Source organism: Argiope bruennichi, chromosome 1 (genome assembly GCF_947563725.1).
Source record: "Argiope bruennichi chromosome 1, qqArgBrue1.1, whole genome shotgun sequence".
Taxonomy (NCBI): domain Eukaryota; kingdom Metazoa; phylum Arthropoda; class Arachnida; order Araneae; family Araneidae; genus Argiope; species Argiope bruennichi.
This window is the reverse complement of record NC_079151.1, coordinates 12,750,837-12,775,518: the sequence shown is the minus strand read 5'-3', so window position 1 is coordinate 12,775,518 and position 24,682 is coordinate 12,750,837. Positions and strand designations below refer to the sequence as shown.

At 31.8% G+C, this 24,682-nt stretch overlaps 1 protein-coding gene across 2 annotated transcripts; it reads left to right on the top strand.

Annotated features, from left to right (window-relative positions):
* Nucleotides 1-1,613: 1,613 nt before the first annotated feature.
* LOC129976193 (glucose-6-phosphate exchanger SLC37A4-like) lies at nucleotides 1,614-23,548 on the top strand. 2 transcript variants are annotated; one of them, XM_056089644.1, is made up of 9 exons: nucleotides 1,615-1,833; nucleotides 8,755-8,987; nucleotides 10,006-10,141; nucleotides 11,579-11,689; nucleotides 12,846-13,004; nucleotides 15,767-15,873; nucleotides 20,660-20,764; nucleotides 21,849-21,987; nucleotides 23,291-23,548. In XM_056089644.1, the coding sequence occupies exons 1-9, from the start codon at nucleotides 1,716-1,718 to the stop codon at nucleotides 23,452-23,454; spliced, it is 1,272 nt and encodes a 423-aa protein (XP_055945619.1). In that variant the 5' UTR covers nucleotides 1,615-1,715; the 3' UTR covers nucleotides 23,455-23,548. The 2 variants fall into 2 exon arrangements, 1 of the variants encoding a protein (XP_055945619.1); XR_008785100.1 differs by lacking the exon at nucleotides 23,291-23,548 and having other exon boundaries at nucleotides 1,614-1,833; nucleotides 15,767-15,878; nucleotides 21,849-21,873.
* The last annotated feature ends 1,134 nt before the right edge of the window (nucleotides 23,549-24,682 follow it).

Sequence of the window (24,682 nt, the reverse complement as noted above, 5' to 3'; positions counted from 1 at the left end):
TTGATAAACGATTATAAATTTTGAAAATAACGGATTGATGCGAAATGTATATTAATCCTGTTCTCCATTGGGGTTGTGACAAGGAAAGCGAGAAATAAAAAAATTTGGTTTTTCTATTTGAAGAAATCTTTCACTAGAAAAATATTGTGTCATTAGACGAATTAATTAAGTTTTTTGGAGACTCGTCGAATGGATGTCAAAAAGATTAAAAAAAAAAAAAAATAGGCACTTAGTTTTCCAGATAGATACCGTATTAATTTTATATTACATTCTTAGTTTAATATGTAATGCTTCGTTTCGATTTGCATGAAAACTTCATTTATTATATAGCTTTTTTTCTTCTTCTAAATTGCAAATTTTCTAACAAATGAGTAAGTTGCAATAAATTCAGGAAAAAACTTTATATTTTTAATGTATTTGCGATTCTTTGATTATAATTATATCTTATAGTTAAGTTATTCTTTCTCAATATGTATCAATAGCAGATTCAAAAATTCTGTTGATTTTAACAACAGAAATATATTTTCAAAACTTACTGGTTCTTACAACATTTTGTAAATATGGGGCAAGTTGTAGCAGATACGGGGCAGATTGTAATAAAGCTTAATATTATTTCACTTACCCATTATTTTATTAATTAAAATGCACAAACTATTTCATAATAATTATTATTTGGTATAATGATAATAGATGCTATCAAATGATTTAAAGTAAAATAAGGATGAAATCTTTTAACTTATCAGCTTAAAAGACAATATGCATCAGAATTACAGATAAAGTAAGCAAATGTTAGACTGCTTTCGACCGTACATATTTTGTACCCGAATTTCGCAAGTTGAGCATTGAAACTATTTACTTTAATAAGAATTACGATTAATAAGATTACATGCGCGATAATTTCAGACTCATTCATCAAAGTGTTTAGTTGCTTGTTTATCTGACAATCATTCCTTAGAAGGAGTTTCAGTCCTGCTTTTACTTCGTAATATATACACTTTTTAATTTCCAGTAAACTGATTAAATGAATCATTTTCAATCATAGGAAATAACAAGGTGAAAGGATTTTTTTAAAATTCATTCCATATTAATTCTTTTTATTTAACAGCCTAAAATGTGCCCGGACAAACTGGTCACCAAAAGCGGCTAGTATAATTTAATCAACTAAATTGCAGACCTCTACCAAATCCGTGAAAAATAGATGCTCTATCTCTCTGCATAATCGCGATTGTGAGTGCGAACTGAAAAACAACACGTTTGATAAATGAAATTCAATGTATGATCTTGCCACAAAATCTGTAGATTTGTAAAAGATTTTATACCAAGTGGGCAAATGAAGGTCCACGAGACTTTCTCGGTTTTCTGAATGATACTGCGAAATACAATAAACGTACATAAGAAAAAGTCGAAAGGAAAAATACTTTCATTGGTTTTATTCATTTTGAACATAAATCAGAGATAAACGCAGAGAATTCTATTTCTAGTTCCTCATTAAAACTTCTCTTTTCATCTCAAGGTAAAGCACTTTATTCGGAAACGGAACAATAGGCTGTGTGCGACACTCTTTTTCCTGTTAGAGCCTGATAAATCATTTTATCAGTCGTCGGTCGGATTCGGATTCTTTTCACGTGGAAACAGCAGATAAACGCGATTCTTCGAACGCTCAACGTATCGCATTGGGCACCGACTGCTTAAATTCTTGAAAGGATGGTTTAAAGATGGAGGGCGTGTACGTGACGTTATTCGTGTGCTATGCCAGCTACACGTATAACAGGAAGAGCGTAAGCTTCGTGACGCCAAGTCTCATTGAAGAAGGCTTGGATGCGAGCCATGCCGGTAAGAATGTTGTCTCATTCTATAACTTGATCTTTCGGTTTGATTTATAAATTCATAACAAATGATTTGGAGCTCTTGTGTCATTGCATTTCTAAGGCAAAATATACAAATGAACATTATGAGTGTAATAATGCTAACTTACACTAAGATGGTAATCTTAAGACAGCTATGGCTAAATGGCAAAATTGACTATTTTGCCCCCAGATGCAATCTTTGATGGAAATAAATAAATGAGCACACTGGATTATATATTCAATGTATCACTTAAGATTGGCATCTATAAACTCTTCTCTACAACACTTCTTTTAGGCTTCAGGATTAGAAACCAGTGAGTACGAGATGGAAATTCAGCTATGCTCATTCCAAAATCGGTGCACGAAAGGTGCCCATAAATCCTTTCCTTCTATTCTTATTTAGGATTTAGGATTGGAAGCCGGTGTGTTCAAGATAGAATTTCAGAGCCTGGTGCATCTTAAATCTGCAAAAGTTAAAATTTTTGACATTGAAGTGGTGCAGAAATTTGCAGAGGAGGTTTTCAACTTAGAGTTTTTTTTAGCGGCATACCACGATTCAAAATAATGAGGCTCATCCCTAATAAACCATTTTTTATTTTCATTATTTTCTTCTTAAATCTTTAATTCATTCATCATCATAAATATTATAGAATCCAAAAATTACTTTTTTCTGAAATTTATAATTTTTTAAAAATTATATGTAATTAAATGAATGGATTAAAGGATAACCAAGTTCTGAAAATACTAAAAATGATTATGGTTATTTATAATATTTAACTGTAAAGATATTCAGAACTCTAGTACATCAGAAAGTGAATGGAGTATTGTATGGATAACTGCATGTTTACAAACATGAAATAAGTCAAATGAAATGTAAGAATGTGAAAATATTCACCCAAATAATATACACCTTCGAAACTGTTCATCATGTATAAAATAATTCAAAAACATTTTATAGAGCTAACTGTTAGACGTAGAACTATTCAATTTGCACACAACTTTTCTTATTCGTTAAGAAAAGTTTGTAAAATTTAATTTTTTTTAATTCGACATAATTTATATGTCCATCACTTAAATGTTTCAATGATAGCAATTTTGTTTCCGGAATTTTTTAAACATTTTTTTTGTGTATCAATTATCTTTGCTGTAATTATGAGTACAGTTTTAAAAACCATATGAAGGCAGATATAACAAGACAAAAATATTATTATGCTGCGATGTTCTACTACGAGTTTAAAATCACCTTTATTTTTCTTTCTTTCTAATTGTTAGGTATTAACTGCGGGTTCCACCAATCCTTTTTCTATCTGTCGTTTAATGTGCCATTGAAAAAAATACGATATTTTCAGAAATGTGCTCAAAGCCCCTTAGGATTCATTTTTCAATTGAGAAAGGATGACAGATCATAATATCTGACTACTTATCAATAAACTGGCACAAATTTGTATTTATTATTCGGAAGACTCGTCTCTCTTCGTGTCACGGCGGCAAATTCCTTCTTCTCTAGGGCAACTAACCAAAATTTCATAATAAAGGGGAACTACCAGGAGCCTTGTAGGCACTACTTGAAATAAATACCTTATTTTAGTTCCAACACAGGAGGGTAGCTCGCCTTCTTAGAAGTCTCTTTGACATACTCGGTCTACAGTTGTGTTTTGACTTATAAGTCTGACAGTGACTTGACTTGCTAGAGAATGTAAAAAAAAAAAAAAAAAAAAAGTTGCCTTGATGATTATATTTAGACTCGAAAAGAAATCAAGGAAATATTTAGCATTTTGCATGATCGATGTTGAAGAAAACATTAGTCTATTTGTTCTTGAATAACACTGGATAAGAGTCAATTCTGTATATATAATTCAACACCGTCTGTATGAAATTCCTCAACCATGAGGCGCCTTCATTCAATAAGCTCTCTCTTTTCAATAAGTCTCTTTTGGTCAGTTTAGTTATATTAACATCCCGTAGTAAAGCAACACTAGGGCTATTTTGGGACGGACCTAGTCATTTTGAACCACGGTCAGATGAAGAGGACGACACCTGAACTGGCACCCTCCTCTCCACCTCACACCACACCAGCGGGAGGACTTTTGGCCCTGACGGTGCAACAGACCCCCTTACACGACGGTTCTTCGGATGAATCGGGTCTCGAAAAGGAAACCCTACAACTCACGAGCCAAGACCTTACCACCAGGCCACCTCTTTTGGTCAGAAACTTCATATTAAGAGAATTTTTTTTTTTTTTTTTTTTTGAAATTTCAATGCGATGTAGAATTTCAACGTTCTTGTTCACCAGAATTCTTGATGAATGGGAATTATTTCTAATTAGTTTGTTAGATAAAAGTTCACACTAAATTCTAGAGTAACACTACTAGTATTTTGGTGCCATACGATCTATAAGCTGCATATACACAGTATATGAGGACGACGTATAAGCTACCATTCCCTCAGAAACGTGAGGGCGAATGACTCGCTACCAATTTAACTTTTATTAAATTCAGGTTTATTCTTTCTGCAGAGTCGAATCTGCCGTATTCATAGCGGGGATATGTTATCAGGATACTAGATGGAAACTGTACAGACGACAAAACGGAGGTATCAAATGATGGTGCCCTGAATTGGTTATGCTTTCACACGGTATTTTTTTTTCAGACTACCTCTTCCATTCCACTTTAAATTATCGTTTAATTAAAGCACCAATCTGAATTTACAGCATATCTTTTATTGAATCGAGACCAAAAATCGCAATATCACTACCAAAAGTCTTTCCCCTCAAAATATCAATTATGTTTGAGGAACTAGTATATTTTCTAGTCGGAACGGAAGTAATGTGCACTTTACTGATGCTCAATAATAGTAGGCAATAGAGAAATTAAATTTTGTAGGTGGAAACAAAGATTCTTTGGCTCTTCGGAAATGTTATTAAATGTATAATTCATCTACTCCATTATTTTACAACTATCTTCGTTTCCAAATTAAAAATGCGCTTTCGCGAAGTTTTTGAGGTTCGTCCTTACACCAACAATTTGCGAGATCGATGTCTTTTCGAAATTGCTTTCCAGGTAAATAAATCATAAGTCTTCGAAACAGGCAGAAATCCAATGACTCCATGTCAGTTTTGAAAATACGATACAAAATTCAATATCTTATGCAGTTGGGCAATGGATTTGCATTACCCAATGCATTTACAATACCCAGTATCCAATACAGTTGGGCAATCTCCTAAACTGTCATACTGTCACAGGTCCGCCAAAATGGGGAAAGGTATTTAAATCTTCAGGTTTTGGGTAAGGGTTTATTGAAATAGTGTTGGGAAAAATGGGAAGCCGGTATGCTAGTACTTTTCCCCGGGACCATTTAGCCCCAGATTTGCAGCCCTCACTCATGCGATATTTTGATGCCCGTTGCCAGTATCTCTGCCGTCTTTGATCGGATTTGTCGCAGTTTGTCCTAAAAAAGAACAATATTATACAGCATCAATGGTTATTCCACATACGAAAAAGTATGCGATAATCCTTCGCCTCTGATTTTACAAGAATATCGCCATCAATATGTTGAATAGCCTGAAAAAGGTGGCTTTCCTTCTTCGCAACGATCCTGCATACGTGTATTCAGGAGTGTCTATTGGAAATAGAATCGTTGTATTTTGTCTCCGTAGAGTGTCGCAAAGTTAACGGCTTAACAGCTATAGCCGAAACGAAGAGTGAGTGTATTAATAAATGACCAATGCTTCTACCTAATCCTTCCAACTATAGAAGATTTTTCTCTTAACACGGCCTTTTTATTATTTGCTAAGACAACATATTTCATGACGTTGCTGCAGCATTCAGAATTGATTTCGATTATGACGCTGATTCGCATTGACATTGAATCACTAATTACTCGTGAGATGGCACCTTTGCATTTCTGATCATACAGATTGCTGAGTCATTTTATTGAGTTATGTCTGCTTGAATGCGATTCTTCGCACACACATAAACGCAAATATCAATAGCAATAAAATAATCTTGGATTGCTTTTATTATTGTACAGTAAAATAGAAATGATTTTTTTTATTGAAAATATATACTTTACAAAAAGATTTTATGAGCTTGTGGCCAAACCAAAACTTGAGCAAGGGAAAAATGCAAACAGACTGGAATTTTAGTGGCATTTATAATACAATTTAATTTTCAATGAATGATTAGTATTTTCTTTCTTAAATATTTACCGTCATTTTTACTTTTTCATATCCGAAGAGGAAAGGTTGAAATCGTTAAAAAAATATGAAATCGAAATTTTGACGCATTCCCATATCTCAGATTTCCCCGAGTTCGAAAAACATGTTTTTGGAATTTTGTTCTTTCTGACTGTGAACATAATAATTCAACAACGTTTTGAGCTAGACTGATGAAATCTGGTATATGGAATTTACATCAAATTTATGAACTTCTATCTAATTTTTACCGAATCTATTAACAGCAAATCCGTTTGTCAAATTGTTTGAGCACACTATAACTTGATAACTACAAATTAATTAGAATTAGCCTGATAAAAGTTGATACATTGATTTAGCATCTAAAATGTAGATTTTTATAAAATTTTGAGCCATACGCAACAAAGAAGGGACCATCTGTCAGTCTGTATTTTTTCATGCAATTTCTCATCAATAACTATACAAATATGATGAAACAAATGAATGAATTGAAATGAAATATATGAATTTGACCTCAAAACCGTGAAGAAATGCGTGAAGAATCGATTAGAAAATAAATTTCATCTTTACAAACATGAAGCTCCCCAAAATAAAAGAAAACGTGTAAAAATTTAAGAATTTAGCAAGAGACGAACTTTTACATTTATTTATACAATGCGAAATTTTAAACATATTATTTTAATATAATAAAACTTTTAAGAAACTTTTACATTTTGCGATCAAGTAAAACAACTTAATCATAACATGTTTACTGTAATTAAAAATAATAATATCACACATTCTGAATACCATGCTTATTTTTATATATTAAATTCCTTTAATTTTTTAAAGTACAAGTAATTTTTGATTTTCGTATTTTAAGTATTTCAAATGACATAAACAAAAAAAGGATAAAATAAATACATTGTAAAATAAATTGCATTGATTTTAATAAAGCATTCGTCACTTAAAATTGACTGAAAAAAATTTGTTTTCCAAGATTTTTGATAAAAACCAAACTCTATGTATAACAGTTGCATTGCATAAGTTTTAAAAAGGATTATGAAATTTAAGAAATTTCTCACTGATAGAACCATAAGTGTTTATTATTATCCAATGGATCAACAAATGATAACAAAAATGTGAGACCCACAACACAATAGGTTATCTTGGAAAATAAACTCAGAGTGTTTCCTTGGCAACTGTTTTGCTGAGATATTACAATTAAAGATAGTTCAGTAGATCGAAAACAACGTTATGGTTCATTTCACGCAATTGAATAATCCCAAGTAGGTTCATAATGTATCTGATACTCGAATTTCTGAGTGATGGTAAAAGATTGATTAAATAACTTTTCATAAAATTTTAATTAAAAAAGTTTCAAGTTTACCTATTACATTATAATAGTTTTTATAAGCTAAGACCATTTGATTTTCTATGCTTATTTGCTTATAGATTTCAAATTTATGATGTGCTAAAGAATAGAACAAAATAGATAATGCGACGACAAGGATTCTATTCCAATAATTGTCCATAGAAATCTTTATTAGAATCGACATTTACTGTCAAATGAAGGTTTGTATGGGTCATAATACATATTTCGAAATACAGTGATTTTTTACACAAATCATTAATAATGATAGGCCTTTTGATGGCCTGTTAGCTATTCTCATGATTAAAATCCTGGCGCCATTGAAATATTTTACCATATGAATAAAAACTCAAACACGTTGTTTACTTATCTATAAATGTTTCTCAAACATTTTTTTGGCCATAGAATCTTTGAGCTGAACCTGTTTAAAGAAATCTATGATTTGACTATATACGTATAGAAATCTACGTACTTGTTTTGCCGTTTCGGTTTCTTTCAACGACAAACCAACGATTTGAAATGGACACAAAGCACTTTAAATCAGATTTCTCCTGACATGCGAAGTCATCTACCAAAGAAATCTGCTATGCCAAATAATGCCAACAGAATCACAATTATACTTTCATTCTGATATGCCTTATATTACAAACAGTTATGCTCGTTATGTTGAATTTAAAAGTTGGAAAATTTTTCTTTGAATCTTTTTTTTAATTGTGTGACTACGTTTAGAAGGAGCAAGTAAGGAACAAAATGATAATAATAAATAATTAATTTATGTTCCTATCAATAAAAATTTCTAAAAATATAAAAAGGAAAGAAGTAACATTGGCAGAGAACACCAATTCAAATTCATGTAAAAAAAATTACAAAACAACATTGAATTTCTTTGATTTATTCTGCTATTTATAGCAGTTTTCTTTCAAAAAGTTATTTATTTTCGACAAATGTTGACATTTCTACGTACTATCATGTAATTCGAGTTTTTCACACGATTATAAATTTGAAATTATGTAATCAAATTACTTTTTAGTTTCCAGATGTGACAGTTAATTTTTTTTTCATTTGCGTATACTGGATGGAAATTTTTATGTTTTTTAACTTAATCAGCGTTGATCGATTAATTTAATTAAATTTCGATTTCATTTCGAGTGAATTTCATGCCACGTACTCATATTTAAAGTAATGAATTATAAATTTAAATTTGCAAATTTAAAAATAAATAAAGTGAAAAAATTCTTTTTTTAACATGCTTATAAAAGTATTTAAAAAAGGTTTTTTATAATATTTGTTTACTTCATAAATTACTGAACTTCACACCGCTACTCTTGCCCATTTCTGGATTAAAATTTGCCTCTTCATTCTAGGATTGATCATCAGCTGCCAGAATGCAGCTTTTGCGATCAGCAAATTCCTAGCCGGAGTGTTGTCAGATCGCACCAACCCTCGTCTCCTGTTCACGTCGGGTCTCCTTCTGAGCGGATTCACCACTCTGCTGTTCTCGTCGAGCTCCTCCGTGGGCGTCTTCTGTGCACTTTGGTTTGCAAATGGTTTGGCCCAGGGATGTGGATGGCCCTCTTGTGTGAAATTCATTCGACAAGTGGGTCACATATTGTATAGCTTCAGTACATTCCGAAAACATAATGCTATTTATTATTTATAATGCATGCATTTTTTATAAGAAAATTGTTTAACCCTAGTAGCACACATACATTGTGCACTATTTTATGATATAAAATAATATTCGTAATGTTGTATAATGTTTTTTAATATTGAATAATATTATACAATATCGTACAATATTATGTTACAGGCTGTGCTACCTGGGAAATACATTTTTTTGCTAAATTTCAAATTTGGTGAAAATTAGACACAACATTATCATTATATGAATTTATAGTTCACATAGCAATTGTCTTATTAAGCTGATATTTCTCAATGCATGAACTTCCTATGCTTTCAGCATCTCTCTTATTTCACTGGATGATTGCTGCTCTGTTGAATCGAGTATTTCTTCCTCTCTTGACCAAATCTCCTTTGCTGTGACACAGAATACAGTTTCACAAGTTTTTCGATAGTTTTAGCTATGTTCTTTCATCAAATAATCGATTTCATTTCTAACCACTACAATCTATAGCTCTAAAATCTCATCAATTCAGGCTTGATAGGCACTTACTCAAACTCCTGGAAATTGTGGAAATTGCATTCGACAGCATTATTGGATCTAAACTTCTTCCATATAAATATGAGGATTTTCTTCAAATAGGCGCTCAACACAGATTGATACAGAACAATCCTGCATGTGACGTCAGGGAGTCTCTTTGCCACTCATTCTCCGAAACATAGTTCGTTAAGCGAGTCACTTTTTTACATTTTATTTTGCTCATTATATGAATCACTCATTATGAAAGGTGCTCGTTAAGCACTGTCTGACTATAGAATATAACATCGATGATAACACACAAGTGTAAAAATTTTCAAAGCTCTACTACTTTAGAAAGTGAGATTACTAAATCTCTTCTTTATAGGTATGGAATAAATCATGTTAAATAAAACAATGTGAAACTATTATTTTAAACTTTATTCAATCGATATTAAGAATATATTTTCAATGGTAGCGAGCTTCCCCTTCTCAGTTGGGGAGGCTCTGGAGTCTCCTGTCTTCTGGCAACAATCTGTCCGGCTGCCTCTCACCTATCCTCTCCGCTTACCTGGTTACTCATTACGGCTGGAGGACAAGCGTCAGCGCTGCAGGTAACAAGTCTTTCATATCTGGAAAAATTTAACCACCAGAACTTTTTAGGGAGACATTTAGTTAATTAGCTGGACAAAAATTAATAATATTATTGAGGCATCTTCTAATGAAAGATTAATTGTAATTTTTGTGTCGTTATTACACGTTGAGCGATTGGCAGAAGTTGTTAATAGAACAACATAATATCAGAAAATGATATAGCGTGTCACTAATGAGTTGTCGAGCGTGCCATAAAAACTGAGAGATAACAGACGAATTTATTTTGGCAAGTTAAGAGAAGGAAGCCAGTCAAAGTTTTAAATATACAATTAAGTCAAATAAGAAAAGATTTATAAGTAAGATATGTAGATTTATAAGAAAAAGCAACGGAAGGAGTTAAGAAATATAGGCTCAACATAATAGTTCTTACTACATCCTTATTATATCTCTGTTGGCCCGTTTTTCCCTTCAGTGAATGCACTCGCCAATCTTAGGTCGAAGGTTAAACCGCTAATTTATCAAAGCCATGCTAAATATATCGGATTTCCTAAAAATGACTAATGGATTTTGAAAGTCAATTAAAAACACGATGAAATGCGATAGAAATGTATCATCTGCAGTATTACGCTTGGGAAATCAGCGAATTTCATCTCATCAAATTTAATTAACATTGCTACCAACAAGTGGCGCTGTAAGATAGAAAAAATAAAAACCTATACAAAAATGTTGCAACAATTGTTGCAAAAAAAAAAAAAAAAATTAAACAACAATGCTTCAATGTTATCCCCATTTGCAGCAAGACCATGGCGCAATCAAGGCAAAAATTTCCAGACATCCGCACAAATAAGTCAATTCAAGTTATCTCATATGCAGTGCAGCACCACCTTTTAGTGGCAATGTTAACTAAATTTGGAATTTGGTGGGGTAAAATTCCCAGATTTCCTAAATGTAAGGCCATAATGGATAAATTTTTATCCAAATCCGCCTTTCTGTGTCAATTTTCAAAATTCACAAATCATTTTTAGGACACCCGGTACTAATTAGAGGCAATGCGGTATTGAGTGGTACGTTCGCCGCACAATGACTCAATTTCTTTTTGTCAGAAGGTGTTAGTGGAATCGGCTTTTACAATTGAACGAGGAATGTGTATGGAAGGAAGTGAAATTTGCCGATAGTGATTTTAATAATAGACATGTGAATGTTGCTAACATGCCTTGAAAATGCTAATCATGCTTGATTATTTCTGAATAGCAGTGCTATCTAAAAATTATTCGGCAAGATCCCAATCTCATACATATTCTCCATTGTCTGTAAATGCAAGTCCCCCAAACACATAAAAAACTGAATACTGGATATAAATAACAAGTATAATGAGTAATATTACTTTGTATAAAATACGTTATTAAATTCTTTTTTAAAATTAAACGTTTTTTTTTTTTTTTTTGCTTCTACCATAGGTGTCACGTCTCTCATTTTGGGATCTTTCAGTCTTGTGGCTCTTGACGACGCTGAGCAATCAAAGCAAAAACTCTCGAATGAAAATAAGAAACACGATCAAAAACTTTCAGGTAATCTATTAAATTATGACTAAATGTGTGTAACAATCAGGCAATTAAAATTCTATGGAAACGAATGAAGTAATAGAAGGACATAACTTTTGTTGTTTGGTATTTACAGGTAAGAGCACTCATTCAATCAATTTATTTAAGATTAAAAAGCAAACATGGAACCAAGGTGACTCCACGTTCCATTCTGGCTAAAACTCCATTACTATAAGGACAGTAGCGATGGACTTCCTTGCTAAAGCTATATGATAATCTATTTAATTATCAAGCATCCTCTGCCTACAGTCTGTAGTCTTCAATTTATAATATACTTTTAAAGACCATATAAAACTTTTTTTCAAGAGCATTTCCGCCATTTCGTTTTGTAGCTCATCCATTTAGTTGAGACACTAGGTACTTCAATATCTACTTGAGTACACCACAAGGCCTTGTAACCCCTTTCTCCAAAGAATCTCTCTCGTTACCTGCATTATCGAGCACTAGTTATGAATATACTGTGAATTTATTATATTTTCAATTAAAGAATTTAATCGAAATTATTTTTGAACATATCTCCTTGGAACTTGATAAGTAATGTTTCATCAATTCAACTGAAAAAAGATTATTTACCTACAATTTATGATGAATTTTTATTACAATGTTATTTTCAATGGAGTTGAAAACTGTTGGCGATTGGATAGGTCCTAGATCTTTCTAAAGGGATTATAGATCTATTATGTGATGATTAAAAAAGGCCTTAAACTGAAGGAATTAGTTGATTGGTTTTCTTTAATAGGATCTTTTTGATTACCTACGGGGTACTGTTATATCCTATATTGTGCTGGCTGCTTCGTGGCTGCATTCATGTAAACTGAATAAACATCTGCATAGCTTGGCTCTGTATTGGCTAGTGTTACTTTACAACGGGATGTTAATATAACTAAACTAAAACTCCTTCTGTTTCAGCTGGTAAAGAAAAACCAGAATAATGTTTTTAAGTCTGCCAAGTGACTCATTTCTAAAGAGAAGGCCCCACCATAGCCTCATAACTTTCCATTGCCCTTTTGGCAAGCTCTGATGAAAATTCTTTGATTTGATATTCATAATTACTTATTAAAGTTAGATATCCCTCAATTATAAAGTTACAAATTGTAAATGTTGATCTTTATATCTTTTTTAGGTAATTCGGTTGGTTCAAAAAACTTTGCAGACTTGTTAAGAGATCCTTTCTTATGGTTAATATCGGCTGGATTCCTGGTTGTCTTTTGCACCAAGACCACTTTGGTGGACTGGGGGCAGCTGTTCCTCATAGAAGAACGCCGATTAACGCAAAGAGAAGGTAAGAAACTTTGTGATTAATTCTTCATCAGTTATTCGATCTGCTAATCTGAACAACTTCACTCGCAATAGGGAAGGATATCATTTTTTTCTGAATTGTTTCTACAATTATTATCAAATTTTTCAAAAAAGTTTAAATGTATAGAAAGTAATAGCCAACAACGTTAGCATTTCTTAAAGACCATTGTTGAAATTGTGCAATTGGGGAAACCAAGGCTTGGCGTAACACTTATTTATTTCGAACCCAGATGAAAGTTGAGTTTTCAAATTTTAGTCCTAGCATCGAGCCTAAACGTATATCTGTACAGGATTCTACCTGGACTGACATGAAAGCATATCAGAGATAAATTCCGAGTTCTAGTAAATACTGAAAGATCGTTATCGTGTGAGATTTTAATGTACACTATGTGTATCTCTCTTTTAGAATATAATCTGGGAAATATATTATTTTGATTTTAAAGCAGATCCTCAATTAGAAATGATTTCGATAATGGGCAGAGCTCGAGGAGTGAAAATAAAAAAGTAGGAATGTCACCTACTTTCGGCGCATCTGGTTAATTTTATCTCAAAGCTAACGATAACAACAAGTGAAATGAATATTGCTGATATCTGAAGGAGATTTAATGTATAAGCTGTCATTATTCCCTAATAGAGAGCTATAACAAAGTGATCGTGCACGGCAAAACGATACAAGGGGAATGCTTCAAAAATACAGTTAATAATTATAATTTAAGAGAAAATAGAAATCTAAATCTGTGAGGGCAACTAAAACCAAATCACGAATCTTGAGTGACCAAATACCTTAGACAAAATTCAACTGGATATGGTCGCTTTTGACGTAGTTACGGAATTTTATGTATTTGGCACACATTTTCTAATTTATCTGAAGCAATTGCTGGAACTCATCTTCTAATATCTTTTTAAAAATCTCATTCAAATCAAGGTTGATCTGGCGTGAGTACCATTTTCAAGTGACAGAGCAAAAGCAAATAACATTGTGTTAAATGAAGTTTATATGAAAGATGCAGCTTACATTCACTATTTTGCTATATCAAATATTTTACAATAATTGTTGATGCAAGAAAGCTTGCATTTTCGAGATGTCTTCAACAACCAGACGTATGCGGATCAAAGCGCTTATATTGGTTGTGTCTTCTTAAGATAACCAATATTTTCACATCTAGTAAATGTTGTATATGTTTATGATTAATGTGTATTCATTCTGAAGAGGATTTCTGACGATGAATGTAAAAGCTTCAAAGGAACTTACCATTAATTTTGAATCGATTCCATTTCTAAGAGGCTAATGATGACTCATCGTGAATCATTAATATTGTTAAATGTATGCCATATAGTTCAAAATGAATTTTTTAAAGAGATAATTCGAAAGCATCAAAATTTACTTAGTTATCGTATTTCAATTAAGAATTAAAAAGTAATTATTTTTTTACTTGTATATGTAATTACTCCTTTTTAGAACCCCCCTGGTTTAGTTTTCCCCGCCTGAATATTTGATTATAAGTAAGAGGAAATGCTCATTAAGGATACTTTTTCAAAACTGGTCAGTTATTTAAAACAAATCAGATATATGTTAGTTTACTCTATGCACGTGTTAAGCAGTCGTGTCCGTGTGTAAAACCCAACTAGTCAGAATCCAAACAGGCAAAATTCTAAAAAGGCCGAAATTTCGAAAAATTGCTTAAGCTGAAATATCCGAATTGGCTTAGTTAATATAATTTAATTTAAATAATATAAATCAATTAATTAATAGCTTTCAATATTAAATCATGGAAATTATATCTTTATTGAAATTAATTTGGAAAAATTTTGATAACACTAAGAGGTTGAAATGAAGAATTGCAATAGAACATTAATTTTATCAAAATGCCCATACACACATTTTCCACATACATCTTATTATATTTGCAATTTTATTTTTCATGAGCGATGCCTACATTCCATGGCAGGCCGATTATCTCGACCGTTCAGAATTGTCTTATTTGCTTTCTTTCTTAGTTATCTTCTACTTAGTTATTTTCTACCATCCTCATACTCATGATGTCGTCTTCGATGGATATCATGAGTTCATGGATGACAAGTCATCGAACAAATAAACGGATTTTTCTTTTCCTGGTTTATTGCCATCTATGGGTGAGTTGCTCCTTTTCCGAACACGAAAAGGGTTGGCCGTGTATGGAGATGTACTTCAGAACTCAATCTCTCAGATCCCATGTTAAAGTCGTGACGACAATCGATATGATAACCTCATACTGCAAAAAAGTGAAGGGATAATTTCTTTGTGGTTTCCTTCTTAAATTTTGATTGTTTTTTTTTTCGGTGAAAAGAAGAACTGAAATTAGAACGATAAATTTTGCTCTAACAATTTTGATTCAATAGACTAACTGAGAAAGGCCTCGAGTCCTGAAATGGATATCTCATCGGTTGTTATTCTGTATTGTCGAGGTTGTGTTCGGAAGATGGAATATTTAACTATGTGTTAGCATTCGAAACGTTTAAAAACTAATTGTTTACTCTCGATGCAAAGAATGACTATCTAGATGTCCAAAACTAATTATTTGTGGTTCATTTACCTATTTTTATTCTGTCTAAAACATTTTATAATAATCCTTATGTTCTTCCCCATTCGTCAGATAACCTAATACCCACACTTATTAGATGATTTTGTGTTTATTAGTCAATTCAAGACTCTTTTCCCAAACTGAATACACTTTTATTTGAAATGTTCTGATCTTGTTTTTCCAGGGAGTGCTTTTACCAGCAGTGTGGAGAGTGGAGGCCTATTCGGCCGGATCGCAGCCGGATATTTGACAGACTATCTCATCAAAAAGCTGGGAGAGAAGCCAGATCCAGTAAGGTACTTTGGACCAGATTAATAATTATATTCTTATTGTATTTTAGGTATTTTTGTCTGATGGAATAATAATAATGGAATTAGCAATGTTAATCAAGAAAAAAATGTAGTCAAATAACTGATTATTATAATAATAATTATTTGATTTCCTTTTGGTTTAATTTTTACTACACAAGATAAGTGAAAAGAATATCTTCATTTAAATACATTTCATGTCTAGTTAATGGGTAATTGCTGTATTTGAAAGATGTTTTCTTCAAGAGGTAATATATTCAAGTTTTGGATGCAAACATCAAAGATGTTAGCTAGGCGCCTTTTCATTTTGCAATGCTATTCTTGCCAATTATTCTGTAGCATATGTTTGTCGAAACTAGACACCTTATTGGCTATCACATGATTGGCAAACCACATATACGTGATCTTCTATAACTCTACCCAATAAGATACCACATTTGTGTTGTGATGGCAAGAATAACAGTTCTTTATCAGTTAATGAAGTCTATCTGCAGTTTGTTCAGCTTCATGTCCAACGACAATCGCTAAGTCAAGAACCCACATGAATGTTAATGTTGCCATATCGCCAGAGACATTTTACAGATTAGGTTGGTGTCCTTGGGTTGCCAAGTGCTGCATTACAATCTTGATATATATTGTGTAAAAAAGTATCGCATGTTAACGATATGTATGCATCCTAAACTTGAATTTATTATCGCTTGAAGTTTGCATTTTTGAAATAAATACAACAATTAATTGTGTTGCACAGCTAGGCAGACTTTTGAATTGAATGCATTCATTTTGAACTTTCTTTGTTTCAATTTAAATTACATGAAAGTTATTTAAAGATGGAACACGTCATCGTAACCCTTTAACTGACAATTATACAGCACCTAAGTCTCCTTAAAACAGCGATGCTTGAATATATAAAGAACGGTTTTCTAGGTTCCAGCCGCCATTGATAAATCTCGTTGGAACGACTTTCTACATTCCAGCCATTATTGATGAAACTCATTGGAATGACTTTCTACGTTCCAGCCGGCTGAAAGTGGAAACGAAGAACGGCAGTTTGAGCAGAACTTGTTTGGTCGTCCCTTCAGGTGTCTGTCATATCAACGTGACCTATGATGTCAGATTTAACATTCATCAGACTCGCATATGCAGCTGACCTTTCGAGAAATAAGTCCCGAAATTGTTCTCGAACAGCAATTAAGTCAAGTTACATGAAATTGCACCGTTACATGCAGTACTTTCTCTTTGCATGCTTCATATAAAATCAAAGCGTTAATAAAATAATTTCTGTTTTGTGAACAGCACAAAATAAAATTAGAATTCTTTGTGTAAATTAGAAGAATAAAAAAAAGAGTGCTAAGCATCTCAGAAAATGAAAATCTCCTCAAGATTAACTTTAGTGATGAGCTCAATTTTCTAAGGAATAAATAATATTTTTTGACGAACATTTTTGAAAATCGTGTTTGATGGATTTATTTCAAATTTAAAAGCTAATGGGTGCTAAATAAAAAAAGGTCTAAAATTATCTGAGGCAATTAATAAATAAGTTTTTTTCATATAGTACAAGACAAAAGGAAATAAATAAAAAATTAATAAGTTCTTTTTTTGGAACATGACATCTTATCTCTACAATATATTTCCCTTTTTCGCGAAAAACTTTGTTCTCGATGATTACTTCCAATATTAATGCAAAGGGAATTCTTTTCTGAAAGCCATAAAACATTTTTTTTTCTTTTTTATAACCGGTTTCACATTGATGCAGAAGTGGAAGACTAATATAAAAATATTAGACTTTTGTCTATTTTCGAATTTTTCCATACTTTACCATCAAGTGCACTGACATTTAAAATTTGCCTTTAGATAGAAATTGCATCTGTCCGAGATTAATGCATTTTGAAAAAGATTAACAAGATCTGTTCAATATTCGCAAAGAAAAATCAAAGAATGCAAAGCAAATTTGTTTCCCGAAGATTTCAAATCAAGAAAAAATTTGCTGAAATAGAATTATAAGGCTTTTATAAATATTATCCATTTAGCTTTGGCATTATGCATTTTAATTTAAAATAAACTGAAAATTATACAAATTTGTTTACTTTATCCTAATTATCCACCTTCATTATAAACTTATTAAATAATAAAGTAATTTTCTATTCCGAATAACATGTTCTTGAGGAAAAATATTTTGGTGGAGAATCATAAAAAGAGCGTAGGGGTGGGGGGAGAAGAGACCTTTTCTTACTGCCACTATTACCGCAAAAGAAACGCACTTCGTGCTGCCATCTATTTTTCAAAGCAGTAATGGCAAACCTTTTTCTTCTTTTGGACGTTTCATATATTCATTTACTCTGTCTGACGCAGCACATTTTAAATTTTTCGTTCGTAGTTAGATAATTTCAATTGCAGAGTTAAAAGTTATTTTGAATTAAAATTTCTAAAGTGAAAATATGATTATTGGAATAAAATTTATTTTCCAAAGAAAATTTTCATATATTACTGCATAAATGATTACCCACTGTGATGATGAATTTTTTTTTGTATGCAATTTCTTGTATCTTAATGTCAGGACAGACGTAAACAAATATAACAATCAAAAATAAATCTGTACTTACTTGCAATTTAATTGTAATGCACAAATAAGAAAACAGTAAAATGGGCATTTTTTTTTTTTTTACATCGCTTTATAAAAAGAGATAAAATCTCAGTACATGTTTGGGAAAAATACCTCTTTCATTAATGAATTTGGTGCCATATTTGACACAAATCTGTCGTTTTAGTTAAAAAAAAAAATATCACCTACTAAATTTAATTTGTCAAGATCACAGTGACGTACTTAAGTTGGAGCTGGGAGAATGAGTGTTTTGGGCACCATTATCAAGTACCGGTTGAATTTAAGATTTTTTTGTATTTTGAGAACTAATCTGAGGTAGGGCTTCTGAGTATCAAACATGACAGATATGGTATTCCCAGGGTGTCTGTCAGAGTATAAGTGAACACGATAATTAGAAAACGTAAAGAGCTAGACAGATAAAATTTTATACACTGGTTAAGTATTTAAATTATATATCCGTAACAATTTCAGAATCAAATCCTTTCATGCTTGTAAATGCAATAATTCAAAAACGTAACAACCGAAGTAAATGAAACTTGGTTCATAGTTTTATCATCTAAAGTGTAGATTCTTAGTAAATTATTGCGTGTAAAGCTATAATCTCAAATTTCAATGACTTAAATACATGGAATTTGGTATATGATTCTATGATATCATCTTTCATTTGTATATCTTGCCATTGTAATTCTATGTTAAATTTTAGCTCCAATCGGTCCAAAACAAACGCGGTTGAAATTCATATTCGATTTTCAGGTACTTCTGCATTAAACGAATGTAAACGATTTATCGCCATAAAACACTAATTAGATACAGTAAAAACATTAGATTCGTGTCAAAGATCTTTCGTGACTACTGTTCATAATTGAAATGCGGGCAATGATGTACAATGTTTTTTTTTTACTATACTACTAAACACACAGTTCTCATGAATGGAACTCTGGAAATAAAAATTTGAGCACTCGTGGCCTTCAAGCCGTGCCCAAGATCCACACTTTTGTACAGAGGAATGAGGGGATGACATCTTTATTAGAAAGATACCAGAAAATATTGGAAAGAATTCTCCCGTTGATTTTATTACGGAATAGAGTAGGGGTATTTCTGAATCGAAGAGTATTTTAATTTTCCCACTACTTTATAATTTCACATATAAGCAAAGAAAATCAGTGTTAGGAATCAGAGAACAAGGTGAAATATCTCTGTCTTTAGTTTGAAGAACTGGAAATTTTAGGCGACTCACTAATTACAGAAACTGAAACACGAAAAAGCATCTTCTGCATTTTCAATTCGGAAGTAACAATTCGTGCTTTATATTATGAGTATATTCTAATGTTTTCATTTTTTTCTAAAATTTATACTACGTAGAAAAAATATCTTTAATTTAAATAGATTACAACTGCACTTCAGTTTTAGAAGTTTCATGCTTTTGAAAAAGCAAAGATATCTTTTGAAAGGCATCTAATATTCTTTTTTTCAAAGATGAATGTTTGCACTTTCAAAGGAGATTTGAATGCTCAATTTTGAATCATTATTTTATAATATTTAAATCTAGATTAGTCTGCCTTTATGTTATCCTTAAAATTTTACTCTTAAAAATACCAACAATAAAATATAGCAAAAAACAAAAACATTAGCGTCGCTAGGAGCGTGCAAAAATGTAGTAACTAAAACGATGCGAACACATTTTTAATTAAAGAAATATCAAATCCTAATTTATTAAAAATGCAGAAAAAATTGCATAGGAATAAAATATAGTACCATTGAAAAGATAAGGCTTTGAGTTTTAAAGTGATGTTGTTTTTATCTGATAATATTAGAAATTATAACTTTTTTACAAATCTTTTCAGTGAAATATCTGAGAATTAACTATGCATCAGAAATTTGTAGTTCTTGACCCAACATTCTGTCTCGAAGAGAGTTTTGAATAATTTGCATATGAAGTAATTGCAAATGGCAATATACAGACAGCATTCAACTTATAAATATATCACATTCAATGAAATATTTAGAAATCAGTTATATAAATACTAATATGAAGGTTGTGAAAATTTATTACAAGGAGTTTTCATATCTGAAATTTGTTATTCAATAAATAAGTTATGAAATAGAGTTTTAGGCTTTAAAATTTATGACAACAGGTTCTAATGATAATGATTTTAATTCTGTCTTTCAGGTGACAAGATCCCGTACTCGTTTGCATGTGGCGATGATTTTCATGCTGTTATCTATTGCCACTTTATATGCCTTGCATTCAACAGTAAAGGAGTCTTCTTCATTGGTGATTGATTAATTACTATTTTATCTTTAAGCTAATCGATGCTAATCAAGTACTGCAATGTTTTGTCAATCTTTCTGTTCTTTATATTTCGCAGTATTTTACAGAATTATTTTAGAAATCTATGAAATTGTTTATGTGAATCATCAGAAACAATATTACAGATATTTCTGATCCAGCGTGAATACTCAAATCTGTGAATCTTGAAAAGGGGGAGTTTTAATTGCTTATGTCGATCAAAATGACCTCTAAATAATGAATCTGGCTTCAGCTCTACTTTAATAAAATCGGAGTTACCCTGCATTGCTTAGATATTGAGTGTAGGTATCGCCGTCAGGACAACTCGGAGGAGAGGACTAAATAAGAGGCCGCGGTTTAATGGTGGTAGGATATCGGCTTCGGAACCGGAGGGTTTCAGGAACGAGACCCGATTCCACCGAAGAACCGTCATGTAAGTGGGTCTAGTGCATTTTAATTCGTCAAGGTCAAATGTCCTCCCGTCGATGTGGTGTGGAAGTTTGGAGAGGGGAGGGGGTGCCAGCTCAGTTGTCGTCCTCGTCATCTGACAGCGATTCAAAATTACGAGGTCCGTCCCAAAATAGCCGTAATGTTGTTTTAAAAACGAGATGTTAATATAACTAACTAAACTAAGTGGGATTTAAATTTAAGTCTTAATGGCCACATATGGTCATGGTAGAATCCGCCCCTAAGAAAGTACGCCCGGACATAGAAATAAGTTAATTTGATTCCGTAAGCATTTAAGATTAATGTTTGAAGGAATTTGAAAATTTTAAATAGCTGTGGCAAAAATGTGAATCTTCAAGTAATCGAATACTGTTGGCGTCTGTTTGTATTCGACGAGATGCAAGCGAGCAATATTTGAATGAAATGGGAATATCAGTTGCATCTAATCTCCAGAGAAATTACAAACTGCATATCAAATGGCGTCCGAGAACAGTTGAAAACCATCTTTTCTATAATTACTTTAGTGTTTTTCCTTTTCTTTACTTTAACTGTTTAAGAAGGAGCGTTCGCCTTCTTTTGTTCTAATTTGTGGTTTGTATTCAGCGCCATTGTTTCTTCGCAGGTTTGGATCTTGTTGTTAGGGTTCGTGCTGGGCTCCTGCGTGTACGGACCGATCACGATTTTTGGGATCGTTTCCACAGAATCTGCTCCCTCCCACCTCAGTGGAAGCTCCAATGCAATAGCATCGCTTGCAGGAAACGGTCTGTTCATCATATGCTCTATTTTAATTTCTTTCATGTTTTCAACATTTTATTTTTTAATAGATTTTTTGATGTTCTAAAGTTTTATTCAATTACGTGCTTTCTATAGCTATTTGATATTTTAAGAAATTTAGAATTTATTTACTATTTATTCCATGAATTGAATGTACACATGCATGGCATTAAATGGTGGGGAATTTGAGAAAAAAAAATGACCATAACATTTTATAATGTCTATAATAATGATTTATAAAATATATAAAGTCTACAAAATAAAAAATTTAACTTTTCTAATATTAAAATAGTTTCAGTTCTTTTATGAATGTAATGGGAAAAAAAAATGTTAATTTCAAACTAAAATCGCAAAAGCGTGGGAGGTTAACAATAATGTTATAAAAATTAAACCTTAGTGAATTGCAGATGAAAGAGAATGATAAAACATTCAATTATTACCCGAAAAATGTTATAAATCGACAACTATTATGTACACGAATATAAATATGCTTTTAATGTACTGTATCAATCTCAATAACACCTTTCAAGAGATTAGAGCAATAATGGAAAATGCTTAACCTTAAGGGAAGAGGCAACAAATTTGTTCTAAAAAAGGGAATGTAAATGTGAGGTGATGTCATGCCTCACAATTATTTAAAAAATTGTTTTATTAATTTACTATCCGAGCTTTCTCTAACATTTAATAAAAGCAAAAGATGGGGTACATGTTAATACTCTATTCGCAGCTGTTTCTTTAGCTGGTGGAAACTGCTGGTTGACAGGTGTGCAAATGCATATGAAGAAATCAATTTCTTGGTCATTCGAATTCTGTAACAATAACACTCAAACAATTTTCTCACTAAATAAAAAAAAAATCAGCACAAAGTAAATAATAATATTAAAATATAAGATATGCGGTTGGATCCACCTGCATCAGCTTTAAAATATATAAGCTTAATAAAAACAACTATCGAAAACTAATTATTATTAGTATACTAAATGCAGAATTTTTTATTACAGATATTTTCTGTATTTTAGACTTCAATTTATAATTTATTAATAAAAACATCATGGAATTTTATTATCCATTGTTCCAAAATGGATCCCTTTTTGTCATCATTTAAAATTTAAATTCACGCAATCAAAATTTAATTAAATTTAATTAAATGAACTGATCATGGAGTTCTGAAATCATGGAAATGATGTAATGGCATAGATATTCGATTTTTACAAATAAATTCAAATTGCCATATGTAAAAATGAACGACTTTAGCCAGAGAAAATATAAATTTTCGAGATTTACTTTCAGTTGGCGCAATGATTTCTGGTTTCCCTTTTTGCTACGTGGCCAAGATACACGGCTGGACAACAGTTTTTTTCATCCTGGAAGTGGCAATGAGTACGGTGCTGTGTGTGATGACAATTAGCTGGAATCGTCATCCAAAGACGTCCATAAAATCGAAGAAAGATTGAAAAAGACATCGAATCTGTTTTTAAATCGTTTTATTTATATTTCTATATTTTACTTTAATATAATAAAGCTATATGAAACTATTTTTAAGTACAACACATTTCAATGTTTTTGCTATAAGGAAATTTTTCACGCATTTCACTGATCACGTTCTTAAAAGAAAATATATTCTTGTGCATAACTTTATTAAAATTAAATTATTTTAGTTAAATTTAACACTAAGCAATGTATATAATTACCGAATTAAAGCGACCAGATCTCTCAATATAACCAGAGCAGTCTTAATATTTGGCCTCGACTTGGTATAAAACGGATAAACGAAAGCGGATAAAAAAAGTCTTGACATTTTTCTTGACATTAAAACTATAAAATTCTATCGAATTTTGGACCTGATTAAGGTGAAGGTATATTAAAAATATCAGCTTCAAATTCTATATAAAGCGGTAAATTATTCAAAATATATTATTGTGCACTTATTCGAGAAAGTTTTAACATTAATTTCCAAATCGATACTTTATACAATCACTTTTTAATAGCAAAAAATATGTTTAAAAGAAAAAAGAAGGTGACAGAGAGGAAGAAAAAGAGGAAATCTGAAACCAGGAAGAGTAGGCAGAGCATCAAATGAAAAATCTTGAATGACCTTTAATCGAACCTACTTCACAGAGACCGCTGGCATTTGTGTCGTAGACAGATTTATTTAAAAACCTCATTTTTCACGGAATGCAGCCCGACTCTTACATCCATTTCAGACAGCTTTCAAGCAAATCAGTGTATCGTTTCTTGTCACCTTTTGCCCCGCGAACAAGTTTTGCATCACAATGGTTCCAGACCTGAACCAGCAGCTGAAAATGGTCTGTTATAAAGCTACAATATTCAACGGATACTGAATTATTATTATTATTTTTGCCTTATTCTTGATTTTTATTTTATGTACCAATGCACTAACGAATAGCAGGAGTTCAGGTCTACGCGACGTAGCTAAAAGTAGAATAAACTTAATATTTTTCGAGTAGTATGCATAATATTTATTGCTAAGAAGTCCGAGGATTGCTTATGATTTGCAAATAAGAAGGAAGTTGTCTTTTTGAAGGAGGAAACTTTTCACCAAAATTCTCCATTGGAGATATTTATTCCCTGGATGTAATACATTATTAATGGATCATTTTTCTTTTAAATTTGAGAAAAATTGCAAATGTGAATTAAAGATTAAAAAGAGTTAAATAACAA

Bases quoted from the DNA above. Each gene is read 5' to 3' on its own strand.
- LOC129976193 (XM_056089644.1), top strand. From the start codon at position 1,716: ATGGAGGGCGTGTACGTGACGTTATTCGTGTGCTATGCCAGCTACACG. The intron at 13,005-15,766 runs GTAAGAAACTTT...TTGTTTTTCCAG, and splicing joins CCGATTAACGCAAAGAGAAG to GGAGTGCTTTTACCAGCAGT. The intron at 20,765-21,848 runs GTGATTGATTAA...GTTTCTTCGCAG, and splicing joins TAAAGGAGTCTTCTTCATTG to GTTTGGATCTTGTTGTTAGG.